This window comes from Dendrobates tinctorius, unplaced genomic scaffold (assembly GCF_039654945.1).
Source record: "Dendrobates tinctorius isolate UK_male_01 unplaced genomic scaffold, ASM3965494v1 ptg000056l, whole genome shotgun sequence".
NCBI lineage: Eukaryota > Metazoa > Chordata > Amphibia > Anura > Dendrobatidae > Dendrobates > Dendrobates tinctorius.
Window position 1 is genome coordinate 8,145,165 of NW_027361724.1, and position 23,199 is coordinate 8,168,363.

A 23,199-nucleotide genomic window follows, 5' to 3' on the forward strand; every position below is an offset into this window, starting at 1 on the left:
ACGGTCTGCCCTGGGAGGAGTGGGGTCGCCAGGAAGGAGTGGGTCTGAAGGAAACTTTCCTTCTCTCCTGGCGAGCCTGCGGTCTCTGTTGGCTGGAGGAGTTGTCCGCCGTATTGAAATGGCGGAAAGTCCGAAAGGGTCGAAACTGACGCCTTAGTGGGGGTCTGCGAGGCTTGGACTGAGGGAGGAGTGAACTCGTGCCTCCGGTGGCGTCCTTAATAATCTGGTCCAATTGGGACCCAAAGAGGCGCACCCCCTGAAAAGGCAGGTTAGTGAGGGACTTTTTAGAAGACAAGTCCGCTTGCCATGCCTTTAGCCAAAGTGTACGTCGAATTGCAATAACGTTGCTTGACGCCTGAACTGCACAGGATGCAGCATCCAAGGAAGCGGAGAGAAGATAGTCCCCAGCCTGGGAGATCTGATTGGCGAGATTGGCCAAATGCTCCGGTTGCGCCTTATCTAAGATGCCCTGCCGAAGGTCGTCTGCCCACGTGGCTATGGTCTTTGCTGTCGAGGATGAAGCAAAGATTGGACACACCGCCGCTGAAGCCGCTTCAAAGGCAGACTTCGCCAGGGATTCTATAATCCTGTCATTAGAATCCTTTAGGGACGCCACGCCTGAAAGCGGGAGAACCGTGTTATTGGATAGCCTGGACACGGGCGGATCGACCGAGGGAGAGGCCGACCAGTTGTCCGTGAGCTCCTTAGCAAATGGGTAGAGTATGCCGAGACGTTTTCCTCTTTGAAAGCGTCTGGTCGGATCCTCTCTTTCCTTGGTAAAAATTTTCCCAAACTGGGAATGGAAAGGAAAAACCCTGGAGGGAGTTTCTGCCCGTCTGAACGAAACCTCCTGATCTGAGGATTTCGCAGGGGAGTCAGCAATATCGAAGGTATGATGGATCGCAGCAATGAGGTCCTGCACTGTGACCTTCATGCTTGCATCCTGGTCTGAATGCAGCTCTAAAATCCCCTCAGATGACCTGTCCGAAAGCGCTTCCCCTGACTCGGGAGAGGAGGCCCGAGAGGGAGACTGGTGAGAAGGGCTATGCGGTGAGATGGGACTAGGAGAGGATTCCGGCTGAGAATCTTGCCTGGGTCTTTTGCGACTACCGCTGGCTGATTCAGATGGAACAATTTGGGACCTGCTTGGCCCTGCTGAAGAGTCCAGGGGCAACTTATCAAGAACGGCCACCAGGGACTGAGACACCCTGGTGAGGTATGCCACTGATTGAGATAGCGAGGAGGCCCAGCCAGGCATGGGGGGCTCACTCTCACATGGGGCCGCAGATGGCTCCTGGACGGCGTCAGGCTGAATTGGATTGCTACAATCCAGGCAGAGGGGAGTGGACTGGCCTGAGGGAAGTTTGCGATTGCACGAAGAACATGCAAAGTACTTGACTAAAGTGCAGGGGGGGGCGGTAGAGCGGGTACGATCAGACTTAGACATAGTGAAAAGCTGAGGTAATGCCGGAAGGTTGGGGGACAGAGGGCGGAGAAGGGTCAGTCTGTAGTGCAGAGCTACTCACGGTCCGGTGTCCCCAGAAGCGATGCTCTGCGACCTGTCAATGGATGCAGGTCAGAGCGAAATCCGGCCGACAGACCTCCTGAAAAAAACAGCTGGAAAAGATGCTGTCCAGTGAGGAGCTGGTGCCCGGCTAACAGGCTGGGAAAATGGCGCCGTCCTGAGAAAAAGCGCGCCTTAGGAGAGGAGGGAGGGCGGAGCACCTCGCAGGGTTAAAATTCACCGCCCTCTAGCCAATAGCAGGCTGGGCAGGTGAAGGACAGGCGGTGGGAGGGCCTGGGAAGAGCGGGAGAGAAGCCCGCTTAGAAGAAAGGGGCGGGGGGCGTGGCCGCGACGCAGCGGTAGGCCCGAACTGAAGCCGGGGCCTAAATTAGTTGCGGCGGCCGCCTGTCAGCAGGGGGTCGGCGCGGAGGTCCGAAAAAGTGGGACGCCGCAGTCGCAAGTCGCTCCCAATGGGAAAAAACCCTGTGCTCCCTGTACCCAGAAGGGGGGGGAGGAAAGGGGGGGATGCCCAGCAAGATTGAGCTGCCTATAGCCTTGTGGCGACTGCGAGCGACCGCAGCGCCTACCCCTGTGACCATTGAAGAGGTGACCGTCGGGAATGGGCAGCAGGTAAATAAATATGAAGCCGGGGCCTCATACTCACCTATCCACGATCCGTTACCTGTCTGAAGAAGTCTTGCGTCTCATCCAACCGACAGGCTCTGGTAGGCGAGTGGGAGGGAGACTGGCGACAAGGACCCCTGGAGTCGCTGGCACGTCTTGGTGTCGGCGTCCGTCTGGTTGGTCCTGCCGCGGAGAACTGCAAGGATACGGGGTGGCAGTACACGCCGTACTTGCAGACTCCATGTGGGAGTACAGATGTGACTTTTCACTCTGTATCCCTCCGTAGAACCTGAAAAGGAACGACGCACGACGAGGTAGATATGGGTCTAATAAAAGACCCGTGTCCACCTCCTACAGACACTAAGCTAAACTGAGGAATTCTCTGCCGGTCGGTGGGGTGTACACTGCGGAGGAGGAGCTATCTTTTTTTGTGCATAGTGTCAGCCTCCTAGTGGCAGCAGCATACACCCAAGGTCTCTGTGTCCCCCAATAAGGCGAACGAGAAACAAAATTTGAGTTGGATGAAACTGGTCAGACTAGTGCAAAAAAAAAGTCGGAGTTTCGTTCGAAACCCGACCCCAATGCAAGTCAATGGGGAATAAAAGTCGGCATTGAGTGGATGAACGTCATCCGCTCAATGCCGAATTTTATTTCCCATTGACTTGCATTGGGGTCGGGTTTCGGACGAAACTCCGACTTTTTTTTTTGCACTAGTCGGACCAGTTTCATCCAACTCAAATTTTGTCTCATTTGGGTTTCATGAAACCCGATTCGACCAAAGTCGCTCAACTCTAGTGACAACCAATGGAGGAAAAACAAAAAGTAGGAACCTGAGTCACTACTGGAGCTGGAGGATTCACCATCACTAGAGCTGGAGTCAGACTCTGAAGAGGAGGATGAAGACTCTAAAGATGAGGAGTCTGACGATTCCACGTTCTGCTTCTGGGTCATGATCATTTTTGGTGCATTCTTCAGATGCTCGCGTAGCTCATCCCTGTGTTTCCAGATAAAATAAAACATTTGTGAAAAGAATAAAAACAGATTATTTCTTAGGTGATTCACAAAGGAGGTCAAATTTGAACTTACGTTAATCCTCCAAGGCCAATCGAGGTAAAAAAGTTGATAGCAAACCGAGTATTTTTTGGGTTGTCCATAGGTAGTAATCCTTGAAAGAAAGGTAGGAGAGTCCTGGATAAACAAACAGTAAAGAATTAGTAAAACATATCACATGTAAATGTACTTGGTAAATGTACCACATACATCCAGAGGAGGTGAGAGCAGCAGAGCTCACTTCCTCTGCATGTATGTGATTTGCCTGAAGGCGAGGAGAGTGAAGCCAGTGCTGCTTGGCCGCAAGGCTCACGTGACAATGTTACGTGAGCCCCAGGAGAGATGGCACCAGCATCAGAGGTGAGTATAAAAAGTGTTATTATTTTACTTGGGGCAAACACAAGGATTGAAAAGAGGTTGTCAGAAGTAGTGGACAACCCCTTTAAGGAAAATTTGAAAAAAAAAAAAAATTGCAAATTTTTATGGCCAGCTATATACAGTAAGCCCTTGGGTTACTAACTAGATTTGGTAGGCTTGTTCGAAATTTGTATGCATAATGGAACAGGGAAGAAAAAAAAAACAAAACACACTTGTCGAGTCACTGACGTAATTCAAAATGCAGTGACCTCTGAGATCTGGATGCGGCCGGAAGTACTACCCTATAGTGAAGATAACAGATGTAACACGCACCTCCAGAATGAAGAGGACTGGATGGCGAGATGCAAGAAGTGTTAGTCTTTCCTGTTTCTGAAGCCACAAGCCACATCTCTGGCCTCTTCCCTATACACCAGCATTTCCGGCAGCATCCAGGCTTTGAAAGTTGTGGCGCAAATTGTGACAATATGACCTTACAACATGCCACTGAGGCCATAGATGCGGCACATGACGGCAAACGGAAGAAGATCGGACATCAAGCAGCAAGGAGAAGGGTGGCCAGAGAGGTGAGTGACCACCCAATGACCATCAATGTGAAAGGTAAAGAAAAAAGTAAAATAAATTATATATACTCTAGTTTTATTGTTATGCAGTTTTCCAGGTTTGGCATGAAAGTCTGCAGTCATTCAATGTGATGGCAGAGTTGTGAATCCTCATAGCGCACACTGTCAGGACATTCCAGTGCCGGTGGTGAGAGCAGGCAGTCATGGGGCTGCAAGTATGCGATATGCATATTTCTGGCCAAATTCTGACTAGACGTGGCCGGCGTTGCACAATTCTCTTGAACTGAGTGAGACTGCCCACTCTGGGCACTGGAGAGTCCCGACATCGAGCACGGAGCATGCTGTGAGGATTCACAAGTCTGCAGTCATATAGTGTGACTGCAGACTTTCGTGACTTATAAGCTATTTGTGGAAGTATACAATCTATATCTGTTGCTTGACTTCCCTCTTTGACAAGATATATGGGAGTAGGTACCTATAGTGCTGTGCAAATTAATTGGGATAAAGCATTTAGTAAAATCGTAAGTTGGTTACCAGTGAGTGATTCAAACCAGTTTTAACTGCTTTGAACAGGCACTCACACCTGTTCAAAGCAGTTAAAACTGGTTTGAATCACTGACTGGTAACCAATTTACGATTTTACTTAAAAAATGCTTTGCCCCAATTAATTTGCACAGCACTGTATATAGTATGAAAGGATCAGCATGTTTGAATTGCATAATGATTTTCTTTTTCTAATGTTGGAAATATCTATAAAAGTGGCTAACATGGGAAACCCCATTTAGCCATTGAGTAAATATCTACTCAATGGGGTTTCTCATTTTAGCCTCTTTTTGGTTTGAAAATCTTACATGCAAATTTGTAAAAAAATGTTTTAAAAGATCTATAAAACCATGAGTTGCCTTTTACCAATCAATTTTCATTGTGATAGCTTTCATTTATTTCAAATTCAATGAAAGAAATGTGCAACTGGGTGAAAAGGCAGGCGAGATAGAAATACTTACACATCTTTCAGTCTGGCGTTGAGCTTTGGGAGCCCCATATATTCACACAGTTCCTGGAAGAATATTTTCACAAATATTCTACTGGATGATGTTGTGGTTTCTTCGCTAAGATTTATGCACTCAAGAACCTACGATACAAAAAGTTCTAAAATAAATATTTATCTATATAAAACGGTTTAAAAAAAAAAAAAAAAAAAAATCACATTATAGTTGTAACGTGTGCATTTAAAAGAGATGGAACAAGGAAAAAAAATGTAAAAGGGTTCTGACCAGTTAAAAAAGCCCTAATCCCCCTCATCACTATGGGTCTCTTCTTCCTGGTTTCATCTTGACACACCGGCGGATGCAGTTCATGTCCGGAGTGTCAAAAAGAATGAGAAATCACAGCTCTGCAGGGGACGGTATTGTAATGGGATAACTTGGACATCATAAGAGTGGAATATTACATCTTTTAATAACCAGTTTGAGCCCTTTAAGAATCATTTTCATCAGCAGGAAAATTTCTTTAGTCTGCAGTGATTTCGTCTTTGCCTTAAATAAAGCACAGAGAAATTACTATAACAGCTTATAAGTTTTCAATCAGGAGATGAAAAAAATACACAGCGCTTCTAAAAAAAACAAAAAACAAAATGTTGATTGTACAGACTGAATGCTAATCTGCTGCAGACCAGTGTCTATCAAGACAGCAGCACATAGATGTGTGTAGCACTAGTCATGGTATTAAATGGTCACTGCCTTTTTAACTAACTTTGCATAAATAAATAATACAAGCAAATATAGGAAACTTTAATTTATTTTATTAAAAAAAAAAAAAAATGCTTTTGTCTCCACATATGAACCACCGCTTCGCCTTCCCAATTCCCTGTCCACAGAACTTGCTCAAAGCAAGAAGGACTGCAAGCATAGTGAGATGTCGGCTTACAAAGCCTACTAAGCTCTATAGAGAGAGAATAGGAAAGGAGAAATAAGAGGCGGGCAAATGGAGATGCAGTTGACTGTTTTCGGGCACTCCACTGCTGGATTCACAGTCACACAGCCCAGTACTTCTGTCTAATGCCTCCCATGCTTTTGTCTCATGTGCTACAGTTTTCAAATCTGCATAAAAACAGAAAACTAGAATATAACTGCCCGCTACATGCAGTTATAACATAAAATATCCTTCAGGTGGGAACCCATCCTTCAGCTTCAGTTTAGCAGGGTGGACACACTTCCATTCACCAGCGACTCATTAGAAATAGGAAGACCTCTGTTACATGGTATTGGATTTGAGGCTCACTTTTCCTGGCTCCCGTATAAAATCATGAGTTACCTAAGATGGTATCAAAACTTTACAGTTTGTGTCACACTTTTTTAACTTAAAGACCATCGGTCCCTAGTTTTAGGAGCTTCATCTAAAAGCAGAATCAAGTAGGGGTAAAGTTTATGACTTGTGTCACTCCCTGGCCAGTGAAAAAATACTGCCTTGTCTACTGTAGCTCTGCTAGTCCTCTCAATGATGAGCATCTGCTATGAAGTGCTCCATGTTTTTAAGTTTCTGCTATCCCTTCCTCCATCATTGATTGACAACTTTCTATCTAAGAATGCAGTGTAGGAAAAAAGCTGTCAACTTATGGCACAAGCGGTATTAAAGGAGCTCATTACTGAGAAGACTAACAGAGCTGCAGCAGATAAAGCAGCATTTTATCAAAAAGTACAGCAAGAAGCCCAGCAACTGCTATCAGAGCCTCTGTCGCTACTTTTATGCTGCTCTTATACTGGGAAACATAAAACTTGTGACAAATTACCTTTAAAAAAAAAAAAAAAAAAACAAACAAAAAAACACTAAAGTCATGTTTCACAGTTACATGAAAAATTTTACATGCAAATGTAATGCAGTACAAAATAAAAAATTTGGGATATTCGAAAATGTGAGAATTTGCAATTTTAATGTTGACTTCTACGCAGATCAGCTTGAAAAGCGCACAATACCTGTAAAGATCTCTAAAAAAAAAAAAAAAAGGCTTTTTATATAGGCTAGCTGCAGGAGAGCTTTATAATTGATCTTCTTACACAGATATGTTTCTGTTCACCGGCCAGAATCCATATAATAATATGTGGCACGGGACAAAAGGCTTCTAAGTGCACACGGAATGAATATAATCGTGAAATAAAGCTGAAAGCTCTACAGCGCAGACAGCGAGCAATTCAAAAGACTAATTTAAAACCGGCAAAGACAAATAGTCACTTACACTCCAAGGAATCGAGTCTGTGTAGAGGAGATGGGCAAACATCTTTGCAACATTTCTCAGCTTGTTCGTTTCCAGGCGGTGAATAGTCTCGTACTGCTCTCTGAAAATGCTTTCAAAAGACTCCATGTATTCTTTCTTGAGCAAACAGAAACGCTGGAGGAGAAAGTAAAGCGCTCAATTACACAGAACACACGAAAGAAAAAATGATTTTAGAAAAGGAGAAACCAAACTTAATATATAGTTTATAACTAATTGCAGTACATCGTAATAGTGAGTCCCCCGCTCGGAACCAGAACAGACATGATGAGCCGCTCCATGAAAATGGTTCCCGATCTGGTGGACTCAGTCATTGCGTTACATGGAAGGACAATTCATGGGAATGAATTTGTGCAGGGTGCACCATCTCTCCTTGAAACCAATTATTTGCCGCAGAGGGAGGGACCCATGACGATCACATGGTCACTACAACTCCTAAAAGGGGTTGTCTGCGATAAAAGGGGTCCCCTTTTATCCAAAATCACCTTTTAGAAGATATTTCAGAATGTCGGTAAGAAGCCTCAGGAACACAGCTGCTGCATTTATAGGTGACATCAGCTTACATTTTTTTTTTTTCCTAAAATAAAAATGAATGCCTTCTTCTTAGGGCTTGTTCACACTCTGCGTTTTGGATGCGCGTTTTTGAAGAATAAAAAAAAAACTACTGCCGTTTACAGTACCAGCAAAGTGAATGAAATTTCTGAAATCTCACGCACATGCTGTTTATTTCTTACTTGTGAATTTGAACCATCAAAGCATTTTTTCAACCTTACAGCATGTCTTTTTTTTGTCATTATTCTTGATAGCTAGCCTTGCTGAAGCTGACAGCTGAGGGTTGCAGCTCCGAGCTGTAAGTTTTGTCTGGCTCGTTAGCAAAAATACAGGGGAACCCACACTGTTTTTTTTTTTATTATTATTATTTATTTACAGCGCAGGAGCTGCTGATGAATACTCCCATCCGCAGCTCCTGCTCTCACTGTTATTAGCGGCAGCAGGTGTCAGATGATCGGATCAATTGTCCCATCCGCTGACACCAGTGACCTGAGGTCAAGTTATACCTCCAATCAAAGCTGAGTGCTCTCGCTGTCTTTTGACAGCGTGGGAACCGCGGCTGTCTGACCGGCAGGAATGATTTCACCAACTATCAGAAGCTGTGTTTGCCGCGCTACCATGCACATGACAGCGCGACAAACACCCAGTGTTTGGGCAGCCGAACCCGAACAGTAACAAGGATTAGTACTGGATGGGTGTCTTATAGAAGCCTCTCCATTAGTAAGCAGTGGGCTTTATGTCACCTGACAATACAAAGGTGACATCAACCCCACTTGCCCCTGGCTATTCCTGAAAACCAGCCTTGCTGAAGCTGACAGCTGATTGTTGCAGCCCCAAGCTGTGAGTTTTGTCTGGCTGATTACCAAAAATCTAGAGGAACCCACACCGTTTATTTATTTTTTTTTTTAATTATTTATTTACAGCGCAGGAGCTGCTGATGAATACTCCTATACGCCGCTCCTGCTCTCACTATTATTAGCAGCAGCAGGTGTCAGGTGATGGGATCAGTTGTCCCATCCGCTGACACCAGTGGCCAGAGGTAAAGTTATACCTCCGATCACAGCTGAGTGCTCTCGCTGTCTTTTGACAGCGTGGGAACCGCGGCTGTCTGACTGGCGGGGATGATTTTACCACCTATCAGAAGCGGTGTTTGCCGTGCTGCCAAGCACATGACAGTGTGATTAACACCCGGTGTTTGGGCAGCTGAACCCAAACAGTAACACAGACTTCCTGGTGAAGTCCGTGTGCGAACAGTAGGTGTTCGGTACGGACGCTGAACTTTACTGTTCGGGTTCGCCCATCTCTATTCTTGATACCTTGTGGGAATCAAATGGAATATATTAAAAGTATATATACTAAAATATATTTTTTGTCTCAAAAGGTTGTTTTGAGACAAAAGGAAAAATTAACCAAATTGACTTACCCCGGCAAGCAACCCAAAAAACTTCTCATAGGTTCTCTGCTGAGCGCAGCAATCCAATATCATGTTGCAAAGTTCTTTCTGTTTAAAAATAAAATTGAAATATTCAGTAAGCAGATTTCCTTTCCACAGCTGCAGCACAATGGACTGTAAAGCTAAATGTGCAGAGAGGCATTTCCCATTTGTTTTACTTCTTAAGTAACTGTAATAAATACAATAAAATATGATTGAGTTAGAGGTTTGTGCATAGCGGCCTAATACTGATGACAATGCACGCCGAGACTTTTATTATTGCACATCACATTATATTTGGAGAGCAGTTCAGCATTAATAAATATGTTAAGCGCAGCATATGTTCTTAAAGGAACATTTTGCAAAAAAAAAAAAATTGACAGGAAAAAAAGCTGTACCAACAGACAAGTCAGAAGTAGATACAATAGGGTGTGCAGCTCAAACTGCCTGAGTAACAGGATTGGATGAGAAGTTTGAAAGCAAATAATCGTATGGTGCTGAAGACGATCAGGATGCATAGTCTCTTCATCCAGACTGTGATGTCTGAGCAAGAGCGTGATCCATGATAAACAGCTGCCATCTCAATGAGTTCATTCTTGCACAGGTGAATCATTTTATTAGCACATGCACTAAAAGGATCAAGCCGATATCTGACATGACATCTTCAGCCATGTTCAGTATTTTACATAAGCATTTGTAAGCCAAAGTGGCCTTGTAAACGTTTCCTGGGACTTGAATATCAGTAACCTATCCACAGCCATTATCAATAACGTTCCATAGCAGAAACACCCTAAAACCGCACATGACTTTTTGCTTGCTGATTTTTCTGCATCTAATGTAAATCTACGGTAAACCGTAAATCTGCACAGAAAACGCTATGCACTTGAAAGAGAAATTGACACGTTGCAGATTTCAAACTCTCACCGCAAGTCGGTTTACGCTGAGTTCGAGTCGATGGAAGATGGATGGTGAAAAATACGGGGATATTCTTGAGCAAAACCTGTTTGTTATGATCTGAGACTTGGTCGGAGGTTCACCTCCCAACAAGACAATGACCCAAAGCATACTGGTTTAAGGGGAAACGTGTAAATGTTATGAAGTGCCCTAGTCAAAGCCCAGACCTTAATCCAGTTGAGAATCTGTGGTCAGACTTGAAGATTACTGCTCATCAGAGGAAACCATCTAATTTGAAGGAACAGCTTTGCCTTGAGGAATAGGAAAAAATCCCAGTGGCAAGACGTGGTGTGGAAAGCTCATAGAGACTTATCCAAAGCAACTTGCAGCTGTAATTGCTGCAAAAGGAGGCTCTACAAAGTGCTGACTTTAGGGGGTGAATAGTTAGACACAATGATTTTGTCCTATTTGTTGTTTGCTTCACAATAAAAACAAAAAAAACAAATGTTCACAGTTGTAGGCATGTTGTTTACATAAACTAATGCAAACCCTCAGAAAAGAATCAATGACATTCCCAGTTGTGAGGTAGCAAGACATGAAAAAAGACAAGGGGCTGAAAACTTTCGCAAACCACGGTACATACACACACATTATTAAATACGGTATATAGACTTCTATGTTCTAATTTCTCCAGATTATAATGCAAATCCAACTAAGCTCCTGCCCATTAAACATTTTCCATTTCTTGGTCACACATTATGTAAAGTGTGACAATACATGGAGACAAACTATTCTGGAATCTAAATACGCATCAATAATTTAAGCCCATTGTCACACTTTATTCTGTAAGGACATTAGTCTGCAGCCTTACTCACCGAGGAAGAACACACCACAATCAAACTCTACTTATGCAGAATGATTTGAAAACATAAATGCAGCCCGCAGGGTATTATTCTAAAAAGCCAAGGAATTGTGTCTTGTACAACACTGCAAAACATAGTTTGATGGTAATGAAGTCTGCAGCGGTAGCAAAAGAAATTAATTCTGTGCTCAAATGTGCAAAAAAAAAAGCCCTTGTCCCTTGTGGTTTCTAGTAATTAACTATTTTAACATTTTAATTAAAAAAAAAAAAACAAATCTTAAAAGGCAATTTGAGAAGTTTGACAGCATTTCAATTTGTTTTGATGCAGGCAAAGTACACACTAGAGCGGTCTTTAAAAAAATTAAAAAAAAAATCCCCTACAATAATAACTTTAAACAAGCATTTTTTTTTTTTTACTTTACATGATTTAGGGGAGTTGTTTACTGAGAATAAATACAAATAATCAACAAAATGTCTAAATGTCTTCCCAAGGTCTACCCATATTTTTTCTTAAGCATAGAACGCATACCTATAAGACCAAATTAAAATGCATGTAGCACATGGCTATGTTGGCATGTCATCAGTGGGAGGTGTAATGGCTTGCTGAATGAGCATTTCAACAGCTAAGCCAGTCCCCTTCTCCACCGAGAAGCTGTGACAGAGGAGAGGCGGCTTAGGCAGTAAGACAGGATGTTGAGAAGGCTGAACTTTTAAATTCCTATTTTGCATCTGTTTTCTCTCAGAAAGGAAATGTAACATCAACTGTTATTCACTGTCCTATTAAGGAAATAGAAGAATCCAGGATATCTATAAACAGAAAGATAGTGAGGAAACACTTAGCTAACCTAAATGAATTCAAGTCTCCAGGTCCAGATGAATTACACCCCAGAGTACTGAAGGAGATAGCAGAAGAAATTTTTGAACCCCTCTCCATGATCTTTGAAAATTCTTGGAGAACAGGAGAAGTGCCAGAAGACTGGAGAAGAGCAAATGTTGTTCCTATCTTCAAAAAGGGGAAGAAGGTGGACCCAGGCAACTATAGGCCGGTGAGTCTGACTTCTATACCAGGAAAGATCTTTGAACAAATTATTAAACAACATGTATGTCAATACCTGGATAAGAATGAAGTGATTAAACAGAGTCAGCATGGGTTTGTAACTAATAAGTCATGTCAGACTAACTTAATTTCCTTCTATGACGGTATCACTGATTGGGTGGATCAAGGAAATGCTGTAGATATAGTATATCTTGATTTCAGCAAAGCATTTGAGAAAGTCTCTCATACAATCCTTATTGAAAAAATGACTAAGTATGGAATGGACAAGGCAACTGTTAGGTGGATTCATAACTGGCTTAGTGATCGGACCCAAAGAGTGGTCGTAAATGGCTGCACATCCAGTTGGAAGAATATCTCAAGTGGGGTACCACAGGGCTCTGTCCTGGGCCCTGTATTGTTCAACATCTTTATCAACGATTTAGATGAAGGAATTGAGGGTAAACTGATTAAATTTGCTGATGACACAAAGCTAGGAGGGATAGCTAATACTAGAGAAGAGAGAGAGAGGATTCAAAAAGATTTAAATAAACTGGAGAAGTGGGCAGCAACTAACAGAATGGTTTTTAACAGGGAGAAATGCAAAGTACTACATCTGGGCAATAAAAATGAAAAAAGCATATATAGAATGGGAGGAATAGGGCTAAGTGACAGCACATGTGAAAAAGACTTGGGTATACTAATAGATCACAGACTGAACATGAGTCAACAGTGTGATGCAGCAGCAAAAAAGGCAAATGCAATTCTAGGATGTATTAACAGAAGCATACAGTCTAGATCACGTGAAGTCATTATTTCCCTCTACTCCTCTTTGGTCAGACCTCATCTGGAATATTGTGTCCAGTTTTGGGCACCACATTTTAAAAAAGACATCAACAAACTGGAGCAAGTTCAGAAAAGAGCGACCAGAATGGTGACCGGTCTGCAAACCCTGTCTTATGAGGAAAGGTTGCAGGATTTGGGAATGTTTAGTTTGCAAAAGAGAAGACTGAGAGGAGACTTAATAGCTGTCTACAAATATCTAAAGGGCTGTCACATTGTAGAAGGATCATCTTTATTCTCATTTGCACAAGGAAAGACTAGAAGCAATGGGATGAAACTGAATGGGAGGAGACACAGATTAGATATTAGAAAAAACTTTTTGACAGTCCGAGTGATCAATGAGTGGAACAGGCTGCCACGAGAAGTGGTGAGTTCTCCTTCAATGGAAGTCTTCAAACAGAGGCTGGACAGACATCTGACTGGGATGATTTAGCGAATCCTGCTTTGAGCAGGGGGTTGGACCAGATGGCCCAGGAGGTCCCTTCCAACTCTACGATTCTATGATTCTATGGATCACACACCCGTTTTTAGACGTCCGTCAAAATCCGCGTTTTGCACAAAAAACGGATCCATCATTTTTTTTGGCGGATCCGTTTTTTCCCCATAGACTTGCATTAGTGGCTAAAGCGGATCCGTCCAAAAAACGGATCCGTTAGCATCTGTTTTTGGCAAAACGGAAACGGATCCGTTTTTTCACACTTTGGCGGAGGCTAAAAAACGGATGTGTGAAACAGGCCTTAGCCATTGCTAAACTGGAGAAGCTTGTTCACTACATCGGCCGCGCTTGGTTTTACGCAAAGCTTCCATATCAGGTATTTGCACATACTGTAGATGTCATATATATATATATATATATATATATATATATATATATATATATATATATATATATATATATATATGGTATATAACCATATTTGTTGTGAAAATGCTTTTTAATTACAGCAGTGGGGTCAGATGGATATATAGAACAAAATAATGGTAATTTAGTCGGTCATATACCTTCCCACCCTCCAAACTAAATACAAAAAAAAAATGATTCCAAGATTTTTTTGTAAGCAAGAAGCATCATGCTCTGTGATTGGCGATTGCATAGAAATCAGTATAATTAGGAGGCCATCTGTGCCCCTGCAGAAAAAAAAAATTGGAATCTTTTCACAAGACAGATGTCCATAAAACAGGCGAGGAGCAAGCTCCAACTTTGGTTATTGTCCCTAAAAAGTTAAGTGGTAAATGAGCTTTTACCATTTAGGCAATTTTTCATAAAAGAAGACAGCTGAACTCTACACTATTCAATCATAAGTGAGCCGCTACGGTGGCAGAGAAAAAAAAAAAAGGCAACGAAATGAAACCATTAGTATTGAACACACTCATGATATCAGATGAAATCTATCAGTAATTAGAAAGCAATCCTGCCACTTAGTGAAAAATAATATCATCTAGTTCAACTGATGGCCTATAAAAAGGTGTCTCTTTACCAAAGTGCCACACAAGAAACATCTCATGATGGGTAAAAAACAAACAAAAAAAAACAAAACAGTGAGCTGCCTCAAGACCTTCATAACCTTATTGTTGCAAAATATACTGAGGACATTGGTTACAGAAGAATTTCTAAACTACTGAAGGAGTGTTCCAGTGAACACTGTTGGGGCCATAATCCAAAAGTGGAAAGGACACAATTGCACCATAAACCGGCCACAACCAGATGCCCCCCCCCCCCAAGATTTCAGACATAGGAGTGAAGAGAATTAACATAAGAGTTGTCCAAGAGCCAAGGATCACCTATGGAAAGCTACAGACAGATCTGGAATCAGCAGGTACAATTGATTCAAAGAAAAATATAAGAAATGCAATCAACCTTGGGCTATATGCACACTCACCACAAAAGACCCCAATGCTGAACAAAAAGCATGATTAAGTGTGTTTGCAGTTAGCTTAACATTTAGACAAGCCTACAAAATACTGGCAGAATATAGTCAGGTCAGACGAAACCAATGTTGAACTCTTTGAAAACTACAGATAGCACTCACATGTGGTAATTGGACGTCTGAATGAGCCCTTACCTGTTATTAAGCCATTACTTATTAATGAGCTTAATCCAGTTCAGGTGAGGCAACACTCAAAAAAGGATTATACAGCTATCCTTACAAAGATTTTCAAAGTCTGTACACCAATCTCATCAGGTCCCATACATCTATTTAACCCCTTCATGACCCAGCCTATTTTGACCTTAATGACCTGGCCATTTTTTGCAATTCTGACCAGTGTCCCTTTATGAGGTAATAACTCTGGAACGCTTCAACGCATTTTAGCGATTCTGAGATTGTTTTTTCATGACATATTGGGCTTCATGTTAGTGGTAAACTTAGGTCGATAATTTTTGCGTTTATTTGTGAAAAAAACAGAAATTTGGCGAAAATTTTGAAAATTTCGCAATTTTCAAATTTTGAATTTTTATTCTGTTAAACCAGAGAGTGATATGACACAAAATAGTTACTAAATAACATTTCCCACATGTCTACTTTACATCAGCACAATTTTGGAACCAATTTTTTTTTTTTGCTAGGAAGTTATAAGGGTTAAAAGTTGACCAGCGATTTCTCATTTTTACAACAATATTTACAAAACCATTTTTTTTAGGGACCACCTCACATTTGAAGTCACATTGAGGGGTCTATATGGCAGAAAATACCCAAAAGTGACACCATTCTAAAAACTGCACCCCTCAAGCTACTCAAAACTACATTCTAGGAGATTATTAACCCTTCAGGTGCTTCACAGGAACTAAAGCAACGTGGAAGGAAAAAATGGACATTTTATTTTTTGCACCACAAATTTTCTTTTATCATTAATTTTTTTCATTTTCACATGGGCTGCAGGATAAAATGGATCCTAAAATTTGTTGGGCAATTTCTCCTGAGTACACCGATACCTCATATGTGGTCATAAACCACTGTTTGGGCGCACGGCAGGGCCCGGAAGGGAAGGAGCACCATTTGACTTTTTGAATGGAAAATTCGCTCCAAACGTTATCGGACACCATGTCGCGTTTGGAGAGCCCCTGTGTACCTAAACATTGGAGCTCCCCCACAAGTGACACCATTTTGGAAAGTAGACCCCTTAAGGAACTTATCTAGATGTGTAGGGAGCACTTTGAACCCCCAAGTGCTTCACAAAAGTTTATAACGTAGAGCAGTGAAAATAAAAAATAATTTTTTTTCCTCAAAAATGATTTTTTAGCACGCTATTTTTTATTTTCACAAGGGTAACAGGAGAAATTGGACCACAAAAGTTGTTGTCCAGTTTGTCCTGAGTACGCTGGTACCCCATATGTGGGGGGGAACCACTGTTTGGCTGTGTGCACACGCTGCGGATTCCGCTGCGTTTCCGCAGCGGTTTTGGCCGCTGCGGACACGCAGCAGTTTTAGCTGCGGTGTACAGTACCATTCATTTGAATGGGAAAAAAAAAAACGCTGTGCCGACGCTGCGGAAAAAAACACGCGGATTTGCTGCGGTTTTGAATCCGCAGAAAGAATTGCATGTCAATTCTTTCTGCGGAAACCGCTGCGGGTTCCTATCTCCACCATTGTGGAGATAGTGAATCCGCAGGACCAAACCGCAGGCAAAACCGCAGATAATCCGCAGGTCTTTGGACCTGCGGATTATCTGCGGTTTTTGCAAAATCCGTGCGGATTAATCCGCAGCGGATTCCGCAGCGTGTGCACGTACCCTTTGGGCGCACGGCAGGGCTCAGAAGGGAAGGAGTGCCATTTGACTTTTTGAAATGAAAATTAGCTCCAATCGTTAGCGGACACCATGTCGTGTTTGGAGAGCCCCTGTGTGCCTAAACTTTGGAGCTCCCCCACAAATGACCCCATTATGGAAACTAGACCCCCTAAGGAACTTATCTAGATGCATAGTGAGCACTTTGAACCCCCAAGTGCTTCACAGAAGTTTATAACGTAGAGCCGTGAAAAAAAAAATATTTTTTTTCTTAAAAAAAATATTTTTAGTCCGCAATTTTTTATTTTCACAGGGGTACCAGGATAAATTGGACCCCAAAGTTGTTGTACAGTTAGTCCTGAGTACACTGGTACCCCATATGTGGGGGGGACCACTGTTTGGGCACACGTCGGGGCTCAGCAGGGAGGTAGTGACATTTTGAAATGCTGACTTTGATGGCATGGTCTGAGGGTGTCATGTTACGTTTGCAGAGCCCCTGTGTGCCTAAACAGTAGAAACCCCCCGCATGTGACCTCATTTTGGAAACTAGACCCCCCAAGGAACTTATCTAGATGTGTGGTGAGCACCTTGAACCCCCAAGTGCTTCACAGAAGTTTATAACGCAGAGCCGTGAAAATAAAAAATCTTTTTTTTTCCTCAAAAATAAAAAGATTTTTAGCCCGCAATTTTTTTTCACAAGAGTAACAGGATGAATTGGACCCCAAAAGTTGTTGTCCAGTTTGTCCTGAGTACGCTGGAACCCCATATGTGGGGGGGAACCACTGTTTGGGCACACGTCAGGGCTCGGAAGGGAAGTAGTGACATTTTGAAATGCTGACTTTGATGGCATGGTCTGCGGGCATCATGTTACATTTGCAGAGCCCTTGATGTACCTAAACTGTGGAAACCCCCCACAAGTGACCCCATTTTGGAAACTAGACCCCATAAGGAAGTTGCCTAGATGTGTGGTGAGCACTCTGAACCCCCAAGTGCTTCACAGAAGATTATAACGCAGAGCCATGAAAATAAAAAATAATTTTTTTTTCCTCAAAAAATGATTTTTTAGCTCGCAATTTTTTATTTTCACAAGGGTAACAGGAGAAATTGGACCCCGAAAGTTGTTGTACAGTTTGTCCTGAGTACGCTGGTACCCAATATGTGGGAAGGAACCATTGTTTGGGCACACGTCAGGGCTCGGAATGGAAGCAGTGACGTTTTGAAATGCAGACTTTGATGGAATAGTCTGCGGTCGTCATTACGTTTGCAGAGCCCCTGATGTGCCTAAACAGTGGAAACCCCCCACAAGTGACCGCATTTTGGAAACTAGACCTTCCAAGGAACGTATGTAAGATGTGTTGTGAGCACTTTGAACCCCCAAGTGCTTCACAGAAGTTTATAATGCAGAGACGTGAAAATGAAAAAATCATTTTTTTCCACAAAAATAATTTTTTAGCCCCTAATTTTTTATTTTCCCAAGGGTAACACGAGAAATTAGTCCCCAAAAGTTGTTGTGCAATTATTCCTGAGTACGCTGATACCCCATATGTTGGGGTAAACCACTGTTTGGGCACATGTCAGGGCTTGGAAGGGAGGGTGCACCGTTTGACTTTTTGAACGCAAAATTGGCTGGAATCAATGGTTGCACCATGTCGCGTTTGGAGACCCCCTGATGTGCCTTAACAGTGGAAACCCCTCAATTCTAACTCCAACCCTAACCCCAACACACCCCTAACCACAGCCCTAACCCTAACACATCCCTAACCACAAGCCTAACCCTAATTCCAACGCTAACCCTAATTCCAACCCTAACCCTAATTCTAACCCTAATTCCAACCCTAACCCTAATTCCAACCCTAACCCTCTTTCCAACCCTAACCCTCTTTCCAACCCTAACCCTAACCCTCTTTCCAACCCTAACCCTAACCCTCTTTCCAACCCTAACCCTCTTTCCAACCCTAACCCTCTTTTCAACCCTAACCCTCTTTTCAACCCTAACCCTCTTTCCAACCCTAACCCTCTTTCCAACCCTAACCCTAACCCTCTTTTCAACCCTAACCCTCTTTTCAACCCTAACCCTAATGGAAAAATATTTTCTTTACTTTATTAGTTGTGCCTACCTATGGGGGTGATAATCGGGGGGTTTATTTACTTTTTCTTTCATTTTGATCACTGTGAGAGTGATCACAATGAAAGAATGGAATCTGCAGCTGGCAGATTCAGGCGGGCGCACTGCGCATGCACCCGCCATTTTCCAAAATGGCGGCGCCCATGAACCGGACCCGCCGGACACCGGCAGCTACAGGGGGACTTAGAAGGTGCCGGGGGAGGTGAGAAGGGGTGAGGGGGTTATCGGAAGCTGGCGGGGAGCAGAGGGAATGGGAGGGGGGGCAGATGATGACAGCGGCAGCAGATCGCCGCTGTCATTCAGTTGCGGGGGGGGCGATCGCCGGTGTGGGGGTGTGGAATCGGTGTCTCCAGCCATGCCCGATGCTACAGCAGCATCGGCCATGGCTGGATTGTAAAATTTCATCAATTTTCATTGATGAAATATTACTATCGCTCTGATTGGCTGTTTCACTTTTAACAGCCAATCAGAGCGATCGTAGCCACGTGGGGGCGAAGCCACGCCCCCTGTGGCGAAGAACAAAGTCCCCTGTATCTGCGGGTCGGGTGACCTTTCCGTGACCTAGGTCACCCGACCCGCAGGGGGGATTTAAAGTCATGACGCCACATAGGCGTCATGGGTCGTTCTGGCACGACTTTTCATGACGCCTACGTGGCGTCAAAGGTCGTGAAGGGGTTAATAATTGGTAAGCACAATACCCAAGCCCATTAACCATCAAAAGGAGCGGGCTACACTCTGAATGCACAAATATATCACAAAGGTCATGTCACTGTAAGGTGACCCAATAACCAAGAGTGTCACTTATTTCATAAAATGAACATTTTATTGAGCATTAATAGACATACAACTATAAAACCATTGCCTCAAACAACACATATAGGTAGGAGAAGCAACGAAAGGATACAATTCCAGTTATAAAATATGTCAAAATTTAGAAAAAATAACTACAGTATCCTGAAAAATAATGTAATATGCCCAACAGTATGTTTAGTACCTTTTATTAGTTTAAAAAAAAGGCTAAATGGCTATAGAAAATTTACATTCAAAAAACTGCACAGATGTGAATGAAATTCACTGCCTTAGTTTAAATAAGTCTTGCATATAATTCACACCATTAAATGACTATTCACCAGTCAGCTATTGCTGCTGCTCCACCGCCATAGCCTTACATATGCATGGATTCCAATCATCCACAGCATACGATATATGCAGCCATTGCTGCTACAGCGCTACCACAGCCTCTCATGTGTGCAGGTTAAAATAACCCAAAACATGTAAATAAATATAATAAATAAATCGCCAAATACATATTACCTGAGCCGTGTGCACAGTAAAGTTAGGCATAAGATGACACGTTGCTTCCCCGCACCCCAACGCGCGGTTCGCCCGTGCTTCTTCCACCCCCAGGAAGCACGGGCGAAACGCACGCTGGGGTGCGGTGAAGCAACGTGTCATCTTATGCCTAACTTTACTTTTCACAAGGCTCAGGTAATATGTATTTGGCGATTTATTATATTTATTTACATGTTTTGGGTTATTTTAACCTGCACACATGAGAGGCTGTGGTAGCGCTGTAGCAGCAATGGCTGCATATATCGTATGCTGTGGATGATTGGAATCCATGCATATGTAAGGCTATGGCGGTGGAACAGCAGCAACAGCTGACTGGTGAATAGTCATTTAGGCTGTGTGCACACGTAGCGATTTTTAAGCGTTTTTGCCGCGATTTTCGGTGCAAAAACGCTTAAAAATCGTGTACAGAACGCCCCCCATGCATTCCTATGGCATTCCGCACATGCTGTGCTAATGCTGCGCTTTTTTCCACGGCGGAATCGCATCGCGGAAAAAATCGCAGCATGCTCATTCTTTGTGCGGAATCGCAAAGAATTGCCGCGATTCCGCACCCATAGGAATGCATGAGAATCGCTTACTTCCCGCATGTGGCTATGCCCACCATGCGGGAAGTTAAGCGTATCATGTGCGGTTGGTACCCACGGTGTGGAGGAGAGGAGACTGTCCTCCAGGCCCTGGGTACCATACCCCTGTAAAAAAAGAATAAAAAATAAAAAAATCGGGGTATATTTACCTTCCGGCGTCCCGCGATGCATTCCCGGCCTAAGCGTTCCCAGTAATGCCTTGCGGCAAGGACCTGTGATGACGTGGTCTCGCGAGATCGCTATAGCAACGCGAGACTACCTCATCACAGGTCTCGCACGGCATTACTGGGAACGCTGAGGCCCGGGAATGCAGCGCGGGACGCCGGAAGGTAAATATACACCGATTTTTTTTATTTTTTTTTAGCATTTTAACATCCTATCTTTTACTATTGATGCCGCATAGGCGGCCTCAATAGTAAAAACCTGTCAACACTTGTCAAACACTATGTTTGACGAGTGTGACCAACCTGTCAATCACTTTCCAAGCGATGCTTCAAATCGCTTGGAAAGTGCTTGAATATCGCACGCGAAAATCGCGGCAAAATCGCGATCATAATCGCGGTGAAATCGCGCGGAAAAAACCGCGCGATTTCTGGGAAAGAGTCCGGTTTTTAGTAAGTGTTTTAAAACGCTACGTGTGCACATAGCCTTAATGGTGTGAATTATATGCAAGACTTATTTAAACTAAGGCAGTGAATTTCATTCACACCTGTGCAGTTTTTTGCATGTAATTTTCTATAGCCATTTAGCCTTTTTTTTATCTAATAAAAGGTACTAAACATACTGTTGGGCATATTACATTATTTTTTCAGGATACTGTAGTTATTTTTTCTAAATTTTGACATATTGTATAACTGGAATTGTATCCTTTCGTTGCTTCTCCTACCTATATGTGTTGTTTGAGGCAATGGTTTTATGGTTGTATGTCTATTAATGTTCAATAAAATGTTCATTTTATGAAATAAGTGACACTCTTGGTTATTGGGTCACCTTTCAGTGACATGACCTTTGTGATATATCTATTTAATAATGTATGCAGACTATATTGTGAAATCTGGTGACAAATCCACTTTACAGTATCTCAAATTTAGGAGTTTGACCTAATAAAGTCTTACAAAAGTATAACAACGTACATGTGATTTATCTCACATTCATAAAATATTCTTTACTTAGGGCAAAACAACCATTCTGCTTTTCATTCTATTCCTTTAATACAGAACTACATCACCAACTTAATTACAAAGAACATTACACACAAAAATGACTAAAATCCCACTAAATGCACTCCGCTCACTACAATGTGATATTTACTCGATTATACTGCACGATTCAATGGCTGCGGAGTCTTTTTTGGGCGCACATGACAAACAGCACTTTAGATGTAACTACCATCTCTGTGTTGTGACTGCCAATTTGTGTCTTGTAGCAAGATGTATGCTGGACAGAAGAGAGACGTGCTCTGCAAAAATAGACTTGCAAAAGGAAATGTGTCAAATCCAAAACATATTAGGCATTAAACTGTGCTATTTCGGATCTTCAGCTCTACAGTACATGGAGCAGCACAATGAAATCTGTCAACGAAAGTCTAGATGCAGGGAAAATATAAAATCAGCGGGACAAAAATTACAATAAAAACAGATTAGCCCCTTCCTGACCTTTCACGGTCTTTTGACGGCGGAGTGAAAGGGGGGAAATAGCAAATATCTCTGCTCTACAATAATGTTTTTCTAGCAAAAGCAGGTTGGGTTATCAGCTGTCAGACAACCAGAGAACCTGTCTTCTTTATTTCATTTATATGTCACATAGTCACATGAAACCCAAATCAGATTTTCCAGTAAGGGTACCGCACATTTAGCGATGCACCAGCGATCCAGACCACGATATGACGCGGTCAGGATCGCTGGTGCATCGCTAAATGGTCGCTAGTGAGCTGCCAGACAGGCAGATATCACAGCGATGCAGCAGCGGTCGGCGGTCGTTACTTACCTGTCAGACGCGGCGATGAAGACGCCCTCCCACCCACGTCCACGAGTCGCTCGTCGGCGCCAGCAGGAAGCGGCCGACGAGAAACGGTCCAGGACGTTCTCGCGCGATCAGCGATAGCCAGCGGGGGAGCCGGTCGGAGGTAAGTATCACACATAGCGATATCGCTGCTGCGTCACAAAATCGGTGACGCTTTAGCGATATCGCTAGCGATCTCGCTTAGTATGACGGGACCTCAACTTACGGTACAACAAGAGATAACTTTTCCTGTAACTTACACTTTTATACATGCCCCAGTAACAGTAAAAAATTGCGCAATTTAAAAAAAAAAAAAATAAATATAATAATGTAATGACCTTGAAAAGTTTTTTTTATGACCTTTTGGGAAACATTTTACATAACACATATAAATAGAGAAAAAAGTCACTTTT

At 42.9% G+C, this 23,199-nt stretch overlaps 1 protein-coding gene across 2 annotated transcripts in view; it reads right to left on the reverse strand.

The window, feature by feature from the left end:
* Positions 1-23,199, reverse strand: part of CWC22 (CWC22 spliceosome associated protein homolog) — a 141,934-nt gene that overhangs the window by 26,863 nt on the left and 91,872 nt on the right. Inside the window, exons 14-18 of one of the 2 annotated variants that reach the window (XM_073577480.1) lie at positions 9,360-9,437; positions 7,349-7,501; positions 5,121-5,248; positions 3,215-3,316; positions 2,989-3,122 (exon numbers count right to left, since the gene is read on the reverse strand). In XM_073577480.1, the coding sequence (XP_073433581.1) occupies positions 2,989-3,122; positions 3,215-3,316; positions 5,121-5,248; positions 7,349-7,501; positions 9,360-9,437 (595 nt within the window). Of the gene's footprint in view, positions 1-2,958; positions 3,123-3,214; positions 3,317-5,120; positions 5,249-7,348; positions 7,502-9,359; positions 9,438-23,199 lie in introns of both variants that reach the window. The other variant, XM_073577479.1, reaches the window with a different exon arrangement.